General features: G+C 51.1%; 1 protein-coding gene across 8 annotated transcripts in view; it reads left to right on the plus strand.

Annotated features, from left to right (window-relative positions):
- Positions 1–16,365, plus strand: part of PUM1 (pumilio RNA binding family member 1) — an 88,681-nt gene extending 72,316 nt beyond the window's left edge. For 5 of the 8 annotated variants that reach the window (XM_053998512.1, XM_053998509.1, XM_053998511.1 and 2 more), the window contains 8 exons: positions 904–1,171; positions 2,862–2,991; positions 3,880–4,014; positions 5,318–5,455; positions 7,168–7,293; positions 8,524–8,645; positions 10,484–10,676; positions 14,504–16,365. In XM_053998512.1, the coding sequence (XP_053854487.1) occupies positions 904–1,171; positions 2,862–2,991; positions 3,880–4,014; positions 5,318–5,455; positions 7,168–7,293; positions 8,524–8,645; positions 10,484–10,676; positions 14,504–14,635 (1,244 nt within the window). In that variant the 3' untranslated portion in view covers positions 14,636–16,365. The remainder of the gene's footprint in view (positions 1–903; positions 1,172–2,861; positions 2,992–3,879; positions 4,015–5,317; positions 5,456–7,167; positions 7,294–8,523; positions 8,646–10,483; positions 10,677–14,503) is intronic. The other 3 variants (XM_053998513.1, XM_053998516.1, XM_053998514.1) reach the window with 1 other exon arrangement.
- Positions 16,366–17,580: the final 1,215 nt, after the last annotated feature.

The raw sequence follows: 17,580 nt of genomic DNA on the forward strand, positions 1-17,580 counted from the left end.
AGACTTCCCCCCCCATGTTGGAACAGATTTCAGGGGTCCAGTGTCACATCCCTGTGTCCCAGTGAGGCCCATCCATGCTTTGTTTCCTTGTCCCCATGAGGCCCATCCATGTCCTGTTCCCTTATCCCCATCCATGCTCTGTTCCTTTTCCCCATCCATGCCCCGTTCCCTTATCCCCATCCATGCCCTGTTCCCCCATCCATGCCCTGTTCCCTTATCCCTATCCATGCCCTGTTCCTTATCTCCATCCATGCCCTGTAACCTCATCCATTTCCTGTTCCCTTATCCCCATCCACACCCTGCTCCTTATCTCCATCCATGCCCTGTTCCCACATCCATGCCCTGTTCCTTATCCCCATCCATGCCCTGTTCCCTCATCCATTTCCTGTTCCCTTATCCCCATACATGTCCTGTTCCCTCATCCATACTCGGTTCCCTTATCCCCATCCATGCCCTGTTCCTTATCTCCATCCATTTCCTGTTCCCTCATCCATGCCCTGTTCCCTCATCCATGCCCTGTTCCTTATCCCCATCCATGACCTGCTCCTTATCCCCATCCATGCCCTGTTCCTTACCCCCATCCATGCCCTGTTCCCCCATCCATGCCCTGTTCCCACATCCATGCCCTGTTCCCCCATCCATGCCCTGTTCCCACATCCATGCCCTGTTCCTTACCCCCATCCATGCCCTGTTCCCACATCCATGCCCTGTTCCTTACCCCCATCCATGCCCTGTTCCCACATCCATGCCCTGTTCCCCCATCCATGCCCTGTTCCCACATCCATGCCCTGTTCCCCCATCCATGCCCTGTTCCCCCATCCATGCCCCGTTCCCTTATCCCCATCCATGCCCTGTTCCCACATCCATGCCCTGTTCCCCCATCCATGCCCTGTTCCCTCGCAGGGGGGCTGACGAACGGCAGCGGCCGCTACATCTCGGCGGCGCCGGGGGCCGAGGCCAAGTACCGCAGTGCCAGCAGCGCCTCCAGCCTGTTCAGCCCCAGCAGCACGCTGTTCCCGTCGTCCCGGCTGCGCTACGGCATGTCCGACGTGATGCCCTCGGGCCGCAGCCGCCTGCTCGAGGACTTCCGCAACAACCGCTACCCCAACCTGCAGCTGCGCGAGATCGCGGGCCACATCATGGAGTTCTCCCAGGATCAGCACGGATCCAGGTGGGCCGGGCAGCCTGGGCACGGCTGCTCCTTGGGGGAGCGTCCGCTGTGTTCTGCAGTTGTGTTTTGTTGGTTCCGTTTCGCGGTTCCGTTTCGCGGTTGAGTTTTGCGGTTACGTTTTGCGATTCTGTTTTGTGGTTCTATTTCACGCTTGAGTTTTGCAGTTGTGTTTTGTAGCTGTGTTTTTTTGGTTCCATTCCATGGTTCCATTTCGCGGTTGCATTTCGCATTTGAGTTTTGCGGTTGTGTTTTGTTGGTTCCATTTTGCAGTTGCGCTTTTTGGTTGCATTTCGCATTTGAGTTTTGTGGTTGTGTTTTGTTGGTTCCATTTTGCGGTTGCATTTCGCATTTGAGTTTTGCAGTTGTGTTTTGTTGGTTCCATTTCGCATTTGAGTTTTGTGGTTGTGTTTTGTTGGTTCCATTTTGCATTTGAGTTTCGCGGTTGCGTTTTGCGGTTGTGTTTTGTTGGTTCCATTTTGCAGTTGCGTTTTTTGGTTGCATTTCGCATTTGAGTTTTGCAGTTGTGTTTTGTTGGTTCCATTTCGCATTTGAGTTTTGTGGTTGTGTTTTGTTGGTTCCATTTCGCATTTGAGTTTTGCGGTTGTGTTTTGTTGGTTCCATTTTGCAGTTGCGTTTTTTGGTTGCATTTCGCATTTGAGTTTTGCGGTTGTGTTTTGTTGGTTCCATTTCACGGTTGTATTTCGCATTTGAGTTTCGCAGTTGCGTTTTGCAGTTCCCAAATCTGAGGCAGACCAGGGAATAAGCAGTAAAAGCCAAGCCAGTGTCACTCGGAATCCCCAAGGATTGTCCAGTCCAATTCCTGGCCCTGCCCAGACAGCCCAGCAGTCCCACCCTGTGCATGCCTCAGAGAGCTGTCCAGGGCTGGGGACAGGTGCTGGTAGCAGGAATTCCTCCTCAAATTTAGCCTGCAGAAAAGGAGACTCAGGGGTGGCCTCAGCACTCTCTGCAGCTCCTGAAAGGTGCCTGTGGCCAGCTGGGCTTGGGCTCTTTCTCCAGGAGCTGACAGAACCAGAGCACACAGCCTCAGCTGCCCCAAGGGAAATACAGGTTGGGTAGCAGGAAAAAGCTTTTCATGGCAAGAGTGATAAAGTTCTGGAATGACTGCCCGGGGAGGTGGTGGAGTCCCCATCCCTGGGTGTGTTTAAAACAAGCCTGGATGTGGCACTGGGGGCCAGGGTTTAGCTGAGGGGTTGGGGCTGGGCTGGACTCGATGGTCTGGAAGGTCTCTTCCAACCCAGGGATGCTGTGAATTTGTGAATTCTGTGAAAAGGAGCTTCCCTGCTTCCCTGCTCGCTCATGCCACTGGCACGGCTTAATTCATTTTAAAACCCAGCTGGACACGAGGCCATCCTCTGTTACTCCATTGAGATCTGCTTTGCTTGGAATGAGGATTCCAGCATGTGGCCATGGCCTTCATGGCCATGACCACCCCGAGCTTTCAGATGGCTGGAGAAAATGTTTTTGAAGAGCTTTGCAAATTGTGGATGACTACAATGTCTTAAATTTGAATATTTAACTTGTGATGGAAAGCTTAGGTTAATGAAAGTGCTTAATCTTCATGCTGTAATAGGATTTTTCATGGTCATTTCTGGAACGCAGGGGTGAGGCTTTGGGAAGGGGCTCAATGAACAGATGTGCCCGTGGCGTCACTCCAAGACCTGTTTTTCAGATTTATTCAGCTGAAACTGGAGCGTGCCACCCCGGCAGAGCGTCAGCTGGTGTTCAACGAGATCCTGCAGGCAGCCTATCAGCTCATGGTGGATGTGTTTGGGAACTACGTCATTCAGAAGTTCTTTGAGGTGAGTCTGCCCTCCCCTGCCGCTCGTCCTGGGGTTGGTGCTGTGCTGAGGTGTTGGATGAGCCTCATCCTGCCTTGAGGATGAGGATGGAAAACCCTGCCTTGAGGCTAAACCCCTGCCTGACCTTCAGCACTGACACCATCTCCTCCCCACAAGCTGTTGGATCTTTCCTGCTGGGGTGACTGAGGGGTGGGACTCAGATTCATCCTAAAAGTAACACTTGGAGAAGCAAAAATGTGTCACGATAAACAGCAACGGTTGTAGGAGATGTAAATTTCCAGTGGGAAGTGGGTGGGGGTTGGAAGGAACTGAGCCTTAAGGTCCCTTCCAGCCCAAACCAAACCACTCTGGCATTCTGTGAGGTGCAGACCCAGCAAAACCTGTCAGTGCTCCTGGACTTGGGAGCAAGGGAGAAACTTCTCCAGTAGCAGCAGCTGCTGGGAACGTGTTGTGTCCCTCCACCCCTCTCTCTGCACACTGGTCTGGTCCTTCACCAGGTGTTCCTGGTGCTTCTGCCCAGTAATGAGAACCAGAATCACGGAACCTCCTGAGCTGGAAGGGACCCACAAGGCTCAAATCCAGCTCCTGGCCCTGCCCACACACCCCAACATTCCTGTGCATGCCTGAGACATTGTCCCAGCACTTCTGGAGCTCTGGCAGCCCTGGGGCTGTGACCTGTCCAGGGCTGGTTGGTCACCCTGGTGGCTCCAGCCCCTTTGGGGTGTGCAGGCAGACACAGAACACATCTGGCTGTGCCAGTTCACCCCTTTCCCATGGGGCTGCTCTCTCATCCTTCTCAGCGGGCAGCTCCTGCCTGCAGGGTGGGAGGGCAGTGCCAGTGGCCAGGGCAGGGGTTTGTCCTTGCAGTGACTGTTTCTCCTGTCCCAGTTTGGCAGCCTGGAGCAGAAGCTGGCGCTGGCCGAGCGCATCCGTGGGCACGTGCTGTCCCTGGCCCTGCAGATGTACGGCTGCAGGGTGATCCAGAAGGCCCTGGAGTTCATCCCCCCAGACCAGCAGGTAATTGTAAGTTTCAATTTTAACTTTCTTCTTGATGTTTGATGTTCCTGAGCTGTCCCTCTTGTGCCTGGTGTTCCCTTGGTTTGGTTCCTGGCATGTTTGTGGTGTTCCTTGTGCGTGACGAGTCCGTGCCACTGTCCTTGGTTGTCATTGTCACCTCCTTGTTCCCCTTCCCTGGCCATGGGGCCACTTCTCTGTTAATTCCCTGGAAGCAGATCGTGTGTGTAGGGAAAACTGAAAATGAGGGTGAATTAAAAGAGATTTTTAAATCCCTTGAAGGAAGAGCTTTGCCTTTAATATTCACCGAGTTGCTGCTATGTGGGTCAGCATCCTGCGCTCCTGCAGGGAGATGGATGAGGAGCTCCTCGTTCTGCCTTCAGAGAGATTGGCTGATAGCCCCACTCAGAGCTCATTAATGAAGCACTTCCTCAAGGGTTTTGGGAACAGTGAATTGAGATGAGAAATACGCTGGGCAAGCTGGCTTGAGAAGGGTTGGGAATGGTTGTAACAGGAATCTCAATGTAGCCTGTGAAATTAAAAATATGAAAGAGGCTTTAGGAGTGGTCCTTCCCTTTAGGCTGAGCCTGAGCCAAGTGTGTCAGCAGGGCCGTGCCCAGGCTCCAGCACTGCTGCTCCAAGGATTTACTGTCTCCTCCAGAGTGGCATTTTTGAGTACTCAGTGCTCCCAAAATTCCTGGGTTTGATTCACTTATAAAACTGAATTCACCCAGATATTGTCAAGCATTAAAATGCCCCAAAGTGTCATTTCTGTTTGTGAATGAAGCTTCTACTCCACATGTGGGGTACACCAGTAATGTCTAAACTTCATTAATTCCTTAATTATCACCTGTGTGAAATTCCAGCAAGTTCTGAGCTCAGAGCTGACCCTGTTTTAGTGACAGCTGACCCTGATAACCCAAAGAGTTGGTGAGCTTCGTGCATTTTAGATTTGCTTCTCTTGAGGGGAGCAGAGAGGAAAATGGGGGATGCACAGGAAAGCTGTGGCTCACTTAGGATTTCTTTAATTTGGATTCTTGGAAGAGGATGCTCATCAAGAAGGAGGGCTTTATCTTCCTAGAATCCCAGGATGGTTTGGGACGGAATGGAGCTCCAAGCTCCTGTTCCAGGGCCCCTCCCAGCAGGCCTGGCTGCTAACGGGATGTCAGAGCAGGTTTCTGTGTCCAGCCAAGCCTCATGTCCTGGCCATGGGAGCACCCCTGACTCCTGTGCCATTCCTGCCCATCCCCAGCTGTGCTCTCTGAGCTGGGGATGCTGGTGGTGCTTTCTGTTTGTGCTCTGTCCTCTGTAGAACGAGATGGTTCGGGAGCTGGACGGGCACGTGCTCAAGTGCGTCAAGGACCAGAACGGGAACCACGTGGTGCAGAAGTGCATCGAGTGTGTGCAGCCTCAGTCCCTGCAGTTCATCATCGATGCCTTCAAGGGACAGGTGAGGCCCTGCCCAGCTCCTGCTGCCTGCTTGGAACAGCCTCAGAGTGCCTGGACTTCAGCTCTTCAGTTTCAGCAGCTGTTGCTCACAAGGTTGATGCAGCCACGTGAGAGTCCAGAAACTCCTTGGTCACATCTGTGTTATCATTTCTGGGCAGAGCTCTCAGAGTAAAACCTCCTCACGAGTCTGTTCCCCTGGAATATTGAATACTTTTGAGTGATGAGGGAAATCAAGGCTCTCCCTAATCCATCTTCCCAGTGAGGGTGGTGAGCAGAGTTTTCTGCTGAAGTACCTTAGTTATGTCTAAACTTAATTAATTCCTTAATTATCACCTCACTTGTGTAAAATCCCAGCAAGTTCTGAGCCCAGAGCTGATCTCCTTTTAGTGACAGGTGACCCTGATAACCCAAAGAATTGGTGAACTTTGTGCATTTCAGATTTGTTTCTCTTTGAAGGGAGCAGAGAGGAAAGTGGGGGATGCACAGGAGAGCAAACTTTGATTTTGCTCCCTGTCTGTGGAGGTGGCTTAGAGGAATGCTGAATACTGATTCCCATGGGGCACAGAGCCAGGGAAGAAGCAGGAGTTTCATCTAGAAATGGGCAATTGTCCTTGACTCTCTTAGATTTTTGCTTTTTTATTGGTGTCCTCTCCTGAATCGATGTCCTGGGTATCAGTTGTGGCTGGCTTTACTCTGCCTGCCTCAGGTCCCAGTACAAAAGTGCTGCTTTTTGGGTGTTCCCAACCTCAATTTAATTGGCTTTGCAGGGGCACTTTGAAGATTTGAGGACTTGCCCCAGGGATGTGAGGACAGCCAGGGGCTATTACAGCAGGAACCAGGAGCTGGGAGTCTGGGGAAAGTGGGGATTTGGTTGGTTGGGTCAAAACAAGCAGGATTCTGCCTGGAAACTTGCTCCTGACTATAGAGTTTAGGTTTGGATTTTGCACTGGGAGTTTGGAAGGCAGAAACATCTCTGGGAGCTCAGCTGATGGCACTGACATTTCCTTGACCAGTTGTCCCAGTTTTATCTGAACCTTCACGCAGCAGATTAAACTTAGCACCTCCAGATGATTTTTCTGCAGTTAATTGCACTCCAAGCCCTGTTTCCCTGCGGGGTTTACTCACCAGTTATTAAAAATGTGTGACTGTTGATTTAGACTTCAGTGCTTGGATTTGCTGCTGTTGTTAAATCAAAGCAACCAAACGAGACTTCGTGCTTCAGACAGAAAGCGGAGCAGCAATAACGAAATGTGTCATGTTCTCACCCACAGATCTGCTAATCCATTAGAAATGAGAAAGATTCTTTGTTGTCACTTCTCCTAAGCACTCTTAAGGCTTTTAAACAAATCCAAACAGTTGAGGAAAATCTTTTGCTGGGCAGTTTAAACTGTTCTGGCTCATAGCATTTCTTAAATAGCTCAAAAGTCATGCTGGCAAACAATGTGCTGGAATTATTTGGAAATAATAACCAAGCTTCCAGCAACGCTTGGTTGTTCCAGGGTATTTTTTTTTTTTTTTATGAATTAAGAGGTTTTACCATTTGTTTTTCATAGGTGGGGAAGCTGAGACTTCCCCAGGTAGGGATGGGACGTGCCTGGGATCCCAGTGGGTGTTTCCAGTTGCAGCTGGTGCTGCCTGGAGCTGGCATTGCCTGGCAGGTTTCTGGGATTCCCAAGGACTAATGGAATGTTGCTGCCTGCCCTTTGTCCCCAGGTGTTTGCTCTGTCCACGCACCCCTACGGCTGCCGGGTGATCCAGAGGATCCTGGAGCACTGTCTGCCCGAGCAGACCCTGCCCATCCTGGAGGAGCTCCACCAGCACACGGAGCAGCTGGTGCAGGTCAGTGTGGAGGGGGCTGCAGTGTCCCCAGCTCACTGCTGGGTGCTGGGACAGCTCCTGCAGGGAGCATTCCCACCTGGAAGAGGGATGGGAATGAGCACAGCAGGCAGGAATTTCATCAGCACCGCCTGCTTTGGGGCGGGCACAAGTGCAGGAGGTGCCAGGGGTGGTGCTGTCACCTCCCTTTCTGAGGAGGCCCCGTGTCCTGGTGCTTCTCTCCAGTGCAGGGAAGAGCAGGAGGGGTGCCAGGAGCTGATCACTCCGAGGAAAAGGAGGTGCCAAGTCGTTGGAATTCTTAAAAAGAGTTGGTTCTATGCTCGCCCCCCTCCTGGCTGCCCTCCCTCCTCCCTGCAGTCCCTGGGAGAACCTGGTGTGCCAGGGTTTGACACGGATTCTGCTCCTGGGGCCTGTGGGTAAAGCAGCAAACCCAGTCCTGGTCCAGTTCCCAAATTCCCACTCAGATCCCAAGGTACAAAGTGGTGAAATATGAACTAAAAAATGGCAAACCCAGTCCTGGTCCAGTTCCCAAATTCCCACTCGGATCCCAAGGTACAAAGTGGTGAAATATGAACTAAAAAATGGCAAACCCAGTCCTGGTCCAGTTCCCAAATTCCCACTCAGATCCCAGGGCACAGACTGGTGAAATATGAACTAAAAAATGGCAAACCCAGTCCTGGTCCAGTTCCCAAATTCCCACTCAGATCCCAAGGTACAAACTGGTGAAATGTGAGCAGGTCCAGTTCCCAAATCCTGTTTGCTCAACACTGGGAAGTGGGAAGAGGTTGGACATGGACATCACACCATGCCTGTGGTACCCTGAACTGGAAAATAAATATTCTGGGTGTGAAAATTCCCAAATTCAGAACAATGTCCCGTAGCCAGAGCCATGGCACACCCCTCCAGGACATGGGATTTGGTAGGTTTGAACCTGGAGAGAGGGAAAAAACCTGGGAATAAGCAGAATATGGACATTTCCTGTGCAAGGATGTAATTCTGAGTTCTAGAAATAATACAGTTTCTACAAAAATGCATCATTTTACCACCTAGTACCACCCTAGAATGCACATTTTTGCAGCAACAGAAAGTATTGAGCTGACTTTTACAGTAAATATTATAATTAACCTTTAGTTGAACTTCTAACTCTGAATGCACTTTGGGAATCAGTTTGCTGGCAATACTTGTAGTCCACTTACCCACCTTTAGTGACCTGTGCTGCTGTCTCCCACCCAGGATCAGTATGGGAATTACGTTATCCAGCACGTCCTGGAGCACGGCCGGCCCGAGGATAAGAGCAAGATCGTGGCAGAAATCAGAGGCAACGTGCTTGTGTTGAGTCAACATAAATTTGCCAGGTAGTAATTCCTTCCTTAAATTCTCCCTCTGGGAGCACGGACACAGGGAAGAGCTGTAGAAGGTGGGTGTAGGGGAGGTGAAAATGACTTCTGCTTCATAACAAAATGTTATTTATAACAGTTACAAACTGAGGCGTGTCAGCCAGTCTGTCATGGAGGAGGATGGAGATGTGGAAGGGTAGCTCTAATCCAAGCTCCTGAATTTAACCAGGAATTTTTTTTTTGTGTGTTTTGGTTTATCTGATTTATTTTCATGGGGTTTAAGTTGTCACTACCCCTTGGGTAGGAAGAATATTCACTGCCCTGGGATGCTGTGTCCAGCCATGGGGAGATTTGGGATCCACCCCACTTTTCCCAGAGGAATTTCCGCTCACAGAGTCATTCTCTGTGGGAATGACTGTGGGAATTTCCCACAGCTTTTTGCTGTGTCCCTTTTGAGTCACACCCAAGGAACCCTCCAAGGGGAGCTGCAGCATTCCCAGATGCTGCGGAGCCACACGTGGGTGAAGCAGGATCCAGGTACTTGTGGATGTCAGGACAAAGCACTGCTTCCCACGTGTGTGAATCCCTGCTGGATGTGCTTCCAGCCCTTGGAACATGAAGGCTGAGCTCTTCAAAGGCTCAGAATTCCCCCTTCCTCTGATGAGAATACCCATGGACACAAGGGAAGTGGAATATTAATGAGAATTAGGAGAGCGTGGACTTCACGTTGTTATTTCAGGTTCTCCCTCCCTGCTTTGCCTGGTTCTTTTTTCCCAAACTTCTTTCCAGCTGGAGCATTAATTAGTGGAGGGTCCCCCGAGCTGAGCAAAGCCGCTGGGTGATGCTGTGAGTCAGGCAGGGTGTGGGATGAGCCCAGCACAGCTCGTGGTCCCCTTTCATGTACCCTACTTCTGGCTCTCCAGAGAGCTCAGGCTGCTCATTAATATATTCAGGAATTCTGGAAATCCTCTGCTTGGCTGAGAGTTTTCATTCCTGAGCGAGCATTTCTGTGTTGTTCTAACCTTGAATGTCCATTCCCACCATGTTCCAGCGTGGAGAAAATCAAAACAACAACTTAGCTTCTCTGTTGTGAGAGTGGACACTGACCTCATAGAGCATCACTGGACACTGGCCCAAACTGGTCCAGTTCCCAGATTCCCACTCAGATCCCAGGGCACTAACTGGGGTGAAATACGAGCTGGTCCAGATCCCAAATTCCCATCGAGATCCCAAATCCTGTTTGACATTGCTGAGCTCTGCCCTTGTAGCAGCACATGAGATCTTCTTAGGGTTGGATGAAAAGCTCCGAGGAGACATTCCCTGCCCAGTTCCCAGCTCCATTCCCAGTTCCCAGCTCCATTCCCAGTTCCCTGCTTCGTTCCTAGCTCCATTCCCAGTTCTCATTCCCAGTTCTCATTCCCAGTTCCCTGTTCCATTCCCAGTTCCCATTCCCAGTTCCCTGCTCCATTCCCAGTTCCCAAACCCAGTAATTCCCAGTTTCCATTCCCATTAATTCCCAGTTTCCATTCCCATTAATTCCCAGTTCCCATTCCCAGTAATTCCCATTCCTGTTCCCCATTCCCAGTTCCCATTCCCCATCCCCATTTCCCATCCCCATTTCCCATCCCCATTTCCCATCCCCATCTCCATTTCCCATCCCCATCTCCATTTCCCATTCCCATCCCCATTTCCCATCCCCATTTCCCATCCCCATTTCCCATTTCCCATCCCCATTTCCCATTCCCCATCCCCATTCCCCTCCCCATCCCCATCCCCATTCCCCTCCCCATCCCCATCCCATTCCCCATTCCTGTCCCGTCCCGTCCCGTCCCCGCTGACGCTCCGTGCCCTTGCAGCAATGTGGTGGAGAAGTGTGTGACGCACGCGTCGCGCACGGAGCGGGCCATGCTCATCGACGAGGTGTGCACCATGAACGACGGCCCCCACAGTGCCTTATACACCATGATGAAGGACCAGTACGCCAACTACGTGGTGCAGAAGATGATCGACGTGGCAGAGCCGGCCCAGAGGAAGATTGTCATGCACAAGGTGGGCAGCTGTGGGCTGGGGGGGACAGCCTGGCACTGCCACGCTGGGCGTGGGGGGAATGATGGCAGAGCAGCTGCAAGGTGGGAATTGCGGAAGGGTTTGGGCTGGAAGGGACCTCAGAACTCATCCTCTTCCACCCCAGGGACACTTCACTGCCCCAGGCTGCTCCAGCCTGGCCTTGGGCACTGCCAGGGATCCAGGGGCAGCCCCAGCTGCTCTGGCAATTCCAGCCCAGCCCCTGCCCACCCTGCCAGGGAACAATTCCCAATTCCCAAGATCCCATCCAGCCCTGCCCTCTGGCACTGGGAGCCATTCCCTGGCTCCTGTCCCTGCAGGCCTTGTCCCCAGTCCCTCTGCAGCTCTCCTGGAGCCCCTTCAGGCCCTGCAGGGGCTCTGAGCTCTGCCTGGAGCCTTCTCCTCTCCAGGGGAGCACCCCCAGCTCTCCCAGCCTGGCTCCAGAGGGGCTCCAGCCCTGGAGCAGCTCCGTGGATTCCTCTGGGACTCTTCCAGCAGCTCCAGGTGCTGCTGCTGTTGGGGGCGCAGGGAGCAGTTCCATCCCAGTGTCCCATCCGTCCCTGCCCTCTGTCCGAGTGCAGCCGTTCCCTGTGTCCTGTCACTCCATTCCCGTGTCACAAATCCCTCTCCAGCTTTCTGGAGGAATACGGAGCCGGCCCTGGGGCTGAGCTGCAGCTGGCAGCAGTGCCCGTGTCCCAGTGACCCAGTTCTGCACGGAGCAGGCGCCGCGCTCCTGCCAGCGCCGGCCGGGGCCTGCAGCTCCTGGGGCTGGGACATGGGAGCAGCTCCTGGGAGCCACCCCGGCCTGGGGCTGTGCCCCCTGCCTGTGTCCCCATCTCTGTCCCTCTGTGTCCCTGGGGCTGTGTCCCCATCTCTGTCCCTCTGTGTCCCTGGGGCTGTGTCCCCTGCCTGTGTCCCCATCTCTGTCCCTCTGTGTCCCTGGGGCTGTGTCCCCTGCCTGTGTCCCCATCTCTGTCCCTCTGTGTCCTCTGGCTCTGTGTCCCTGTGGCCTATGCCCCCCTGCCTGTGTCCCAGTTTGTCCCCCTGCCTGTGTCCCTGCAAGCTGTCCCTCTCTGTCCCTGTGGGCTGTGTCCCTGCTGCTTGTGTCCCTCTGTGTCCTCCTGCCTGTGCTCCTCTGTCCCTGCTGCTTGTGTCCCTCTGTGTCCCTGTGGGCTGTGTCCCCCTGCCGTGTCCCTGTGTATCCCTGTGACTGTGTCCCCGTGTCCCTGTGCCTGTAGCTGTGTCACTCAGGCTGTGTCCCTCTGTGTCCCTGTGCCTGTGGCTGCCAGCCCCTCCATGTCCCTCCCAAGGCCGCTGGCCTTGCCTGGTGCCACCGTGCTGGTGCCACCTCCGAGCCCACAGCCATTAATCAACTCCTCTGTTTCTCACTCTTAACGAGTTTGATGTGACACTTCCCAGAATCCTGGGACCCCTGGGGCTGGAAAAGCCCTCCAAGGCCCCCGAGTGCAGCCTGTGTCCCATCCCCTCTGTGTCCCCACCAGAGCCCTGAGTGCCACCTCCAGGAATTCCTTGGACACCTCCAGGGATAGGCACTCCAAACTCCCAGGCAGTTCCAAGGCCTGAGCACCCTTTCCATGGAGAAAAATCCTCCTGCTATCCCAAACGTGCATGGTTCAGCATTACCCTGCAGTGTTTGAGTGCACAGCCACCCCAGGAGTCCAGATTTATCCAAAATGAAAACATTTGGAATGAAACCTGCCTTGCTGCCATCCCCAGCGCCCTGTGCCTGCTGCTCCAAGGGCAGGGAGCTCTGGAAAATGGAATATCTTCATTTTCCTGCTTTTAAAGGTCACATTTGCAGGGCTCTAGAATGGCAATGGATGGGGAATAACAGGCTTTAAAGGGGGGTGGGGCTGAGGGGATTTAATTTCCTCCAGTGACATTTGTTGGGGTTACTTGATGAAAAAGCCCAGGTACAGCCAGAGAAATGAAATCCAGGCATGGAATAGGTGAGATTTATTGATTTTCAACAATGTCAGGTATTCAAATGCTAAGGAAGCATTTTTATTATTATATTTAAGCATCCTTGACTAAACCAGACTGGTTTTTCTGTTAGAAATGGGAATTTGTGTGAGGGAGCTGCTTTGACCTCCACATGCACTGAATCAACACAAACAGCTGGAATAATCCTCGGGGGTGTTAATTCTTAGGTTTAGGAGCCACTCAGAGTCATTCTTTTAACCCCAAATCTGTTTTAGTCCACAAGAAATGCTAAAGATAATTAAATAAAGATATCTGGCAAGGGATACACCCAATTTATCTGTGGCAGAAGGGCCCTGGATTTGTTAATCCATAACAGAGTTGTGTATTGAAAAAAAGCAAAACAAATTATTGTTCCTGACATTTCTTACTTTCTTTTTCCCACGAAGCAAAGCCTTTGGAATAAAATGCAAATTAGATTATCAGTGGGGCTGTCAAAAATAGCTCAGGGTTGACAGCTAAGTGGGCCTGAGTGAATGTGATTTCAGCTGTGATCCCAGGCTGCAGGAAAGCCTGGAAAAATGGAGCCAGGGGCTGGGGGAATGGCTGGTGATTGTGGAAAACAGCAGGTTGGCATGGGGTTAAAAATGGGATTTTATTTAAGTTTTTATTTTGAAAAATAAAATTGAAAAGTGATTTTAACAATTGTGTCAGTAAAGGGAGAACGTGAAAGGGATGAAGCTGGGCAGAGAAGGAATGGTTGGAATTGGAGCTTCTCTGCTCCTGCTGGGCACAGGAGTCATTCCTGCTGGGAGTGGGGAGCCAGGTGGGATTTGTGGTTTGGGAATGTGGGTCCCTGGAGTGGGACAGGAGTGTGAGGGACTGAGCTGCTGAGCCAGGAGTTCTGCTTATAGGCAGTGGTGGGATGTGGCCACCCTTGGAGCAGGGAATGCTGGACATCCACAGGCTGTTCCCTCTTGGAGAGGAGAAAATAGTGAAATCATGGAATTCTGGAAGGGTTTGGGTTGGAGAATCCTTAAATCCCACCCAGGGCCACCCCTGCCCATGGCAGGGACACCTCCCACTGCCCCAGGTGCTCCCAGCCCCAGTGTCCAGCCTGGCCTTGGGCACTGCCAGGGATCCAGGGGCAGCCTCAGCTGCTCTGGCAATTCCAGCCCAGCCCCTGCCCACCCTGCCAGGGAACAATTCCCAGTTCCCAAGATCCCATCCAGCCCTGCCCTCTGGCACTGGGAATCCATTCAGTTCAGTCCCCCGTGCTTGCCTTGTGCAGAATCCCACTGGGAACTGGGGAGCACGGCCTGGATTCCCAGGAATTGTGTGATGCTGATGCCTTGAGAAGGCTGAGCTAGGACAGAGACCAGGCTGAGCTGAAGAATAAAGCAGGGATTTATTAAAGGATCTCCTCCATGGATCCACCTTGGGCAGCACCAGAGCCCAGCCAGGGCTGCACCCAAGAGGAACCAAAATGGTCCCAAAATGCACGAGCGCTCCCGGGGGCTCTCACTGGGATCAGCTCTGCTCCATTTGCACCTTGCAGTTCATTGTCCCATTCCAGCTTTAGCCCAGGCACTCCCATCCTGCTTGTTTTTCTCTCTCCAGCCCACGCTGTTTGTGCTCCTGGGCTGAGCTTTGGATCATTTGTTCCCCAGCTGGAGCAGGAATTGTTTTGTGTCCCTGCTCTGTGCACAGAGCTCCAGACCCACACACCAAAGCAGAACCTGAAAAACAGAAACTCTAAACCAGAGGCATCAGCCCCAGCAGAGCCCCCGGGGCCTGGGGGAGTTCGTTTGCCCGGGGGATGGGTGGGGCACGCTGAGGTTCCTAAATCCCCTTTTTGCTCCTTGCCCCAGATCCGGCCCCACATCGCCACGCTGCGCAAGTACACCTACGGGAAGCACATCCTGGCCAAGCTGGAGAAGTACTACATGAAGAACGGCGTGGATTTGGGGCCCATCTGCGGCCCCCCCAACGGCATCATCTGAGCAGGGGCCGCTCCAGAGGCACTCCAGGATCCCAGGAATCCACCCCAAACCCACCCCCACCACCCACCACGGTTGCTATAAAAAAAAACACCAACAAACAAAACCCACAAAAAAAAAAAAAAAAAAACCCAACCAAACAAAGAAAAGCAGAAAAAAAAAAACACAAAAAAAAAAAAAAGAGAAGCCTTTGTAAATTTCTTTAATTTTATTATGCATAACATGTACTAATTATTTTTTTTAATTAACTAATTGCCCTGCTGTTTTACTGGTGTATAGAATTCTTGTACATAGGTCTCAGATGTACATGGAAGGCCACATTTTTGTTCACTGTTGTATCTATATTCCAAATGTGGAGGCTTTCAGGGTGGTTGGTTCGAAGACAACAAACGGACAAAACAGGAAAAAAAAAAACCCGTTTTTAATTCATCCTTTTTTGCAAATACCTTTTTTTGGGGTTTTTTTTTTCCTCCTTTTAGCTCAGAAATCAGCGAGAAGTTGGAATTTTAGTTCAGTGACACCACTGAAGGTAGAAATACTAAAAAGAGAAAAATTCAACTTGCTAACGTTTGGTTTTAAACAAAGACACCAAAATTCAGTTTTTGGGACTTTTTAATGGCTTTATTTCTATTTTATTTGTGACTGACATGCTGAAGGAGGGAGCTTAGCTGGCGTTTTAAGAAAACACCCAGAGATGATCTAAAAGTGGAGGATTTTTGGGATTTTTTTATGCCCACTCCTCTGTTCACCTGGAGAGACACAATTTGATTATTTAGCATGAGGAAAAACAAAAAAATCCAACTCGGCTTTTGGTCTTGCTTCTATAAATATATAGTGTATACTTGGTGTAGACTTTACATATATAAAAATTTGTAGTATTTTCTTGTTTTGATGTCTGATCTGTATCTATAATGTACCCTAGTAGTGGAACATACTTCTGACTGTACAATTGTACATTTGTAAACCTCTGTAATGTAAATGTGGAGAAGTTTGAATCGACATAAAACCCGTTTTTTGGTAAGAAAACAGGAAAAAAAAAAGAATTTAGCAAAACCTGTGCATTTCAGTGTATATTCACACCTTTTATGGTCGTAGCATATAGTGTTGTATATTGTAAATTGTAATTTCAACCAGAAGTAAATTTTTTCTTTTGAAGGAAATGTTCTCTTTATACAGCCTAGTTAATGTTTAAAAACAAAAAAGGAAGAAAAATAAACTGCTTGGTTTTATTTGTCACCTAGTTGGACGGTAGAGATCCTTTCTAAATGTTCTACAGACCTGATTCAGTTCCAAATAGTGTTTTTTTGAATCTTACAAAGTAATGTTTTGCTTCTTTTGTGACAGTAAGAAACAAAAAGTGCAAAAGTACAGCCCCCTCCTAGTTTTCCTTACAATCAGAGCCCCTTTTCACCTTGTAAAGTGTGAATCACCTCCCCCTTTTTTGTACAGAAGATGAACTGTATTTTGCATTTTGTCTACTTGTAAGTGAATGTAACATACTGTCAATTTTCCTCGTTTGAATATAGAATTGTAACACTACACGGTGTACATTTACAGAGCCTTGTGTATATTTCCAATGAACTTTTTTGCAAGCACACTTGTAACCATATGTGTATAATTAACAAACCTGTGTATGCTTCTGCCTGGGCGACTATTTTTTGTAACTCTTGTGTAGATTGTCTCTAAACAACGTGTGATCTTTATTTTGAAAAATACAGAACTTTGGAATCTGGCCCCGGCTTTCATGGAATCGTTTGTTGGGAGTTTGGAGCCTCAGTCCAGGGGACACGGGGAAGAGCTGGGGCTGGGATTCCCATGGAATTGGAATTTGGAGCTTCACTGCAGGGGCAGGAGCAGGACACAGGGAAGGGCTGGAGCTGTGATTTCCATGGAATTGGAGCTGCAATCCAGAGACAGGACACAGGGAAGAGCTGGGGCTGTGATTCCCATGGAATTGGAGCTGCAATCCAAGGGCAGGACACAGGGAAGAGCTGGGGCTGTGATTCCCATGGAATTGGAGCCTCAGTCCTGGGGCAGGCCATGGGGAGAGCTGGGGCTGTGATTCCCATGGAATTGGAGCTGCAATCCAGGGGCAGGACATGAGGAGAGCTGGGGCTCTGCTTTGCTGGAGGACCAGGGCACAGGAAGGCTTGGAGGAGTCCTTGAATTGGAATTTGGAGCTTCAGTGTGGGAGCAGGACACAGGGAAGAGCTGGGGCTGTGCTTTTCATGGAGAATTGGAATTTGGAGCTTCACTCCAGGGGCAGGAGCAGGACACAGGGAAGGGCTGGGGCTGTGCTTTTCATGGAGAATTGGAATTTGGAGCTTCACTCCAGGGGCAGGAGCAGGACACAGGGAAGGGCTGGAGCTCTGCTGTTCATGGAATTGGAGCTGCAATCCAGCAGCAGGACACAGGGAAGAGCTGGGGCTGTGATTCCCATGGAATTGGAGCTTCAGTCCTGGGGCAGGCCATGGGGAGAGCTGGGGCTGTGATTTCCATGGAATTGGAGCTGCAATCCAGGGGCAGGACATGGGGAGAGCTGGGGCTGTGATTTCCATGGAATTGGAGCTGCAATCCAGGGGCAGGACATGGGGAGAGCTGGGGCTGTGATTCCCATGGAATTGGAGCTGCAATCCAGGGGCAGGACATGGGGAGAGCTGGGGCTGTGATTTCCATGGAATTGGAGCTGCAATCCAGGGGCAGGACATGGGGAGAGCTGGGGCTGTGATTCCCATGGAATTGGAGCTGCAATCCAGGGGCAGGACATGAGGAGAGCTGGGGCTCTGCTTTGCTGGAGGACCAGGGCACAGGAAGGCTTGGAGGAGTCCTTGAATTGGAATTTGGAGCTTCAGCGTGGGAGCAGGACACAGGGAAGAGCTGGGGCTGTGCTTTTCATGGAGAATTGGAATTTGGAGCTTCACTCCAGGGGCAGGAGCAGGACACAGGGA

Source organism: Vidua macroura, chromosome 25 (assembly GCF_024509145.1).
Source record: "Vidua macroura isolate BioBank_ID:100142 chromosome 25, ASM2450914v1, whole genome shotgun sequence".
Taxonomy (NCBI): domain Eukaryota; kingdom Metazoa; phylum Chordata; class Aves; order Passeriformes; family Viduidae; genus Vidua; species Vidua macroura.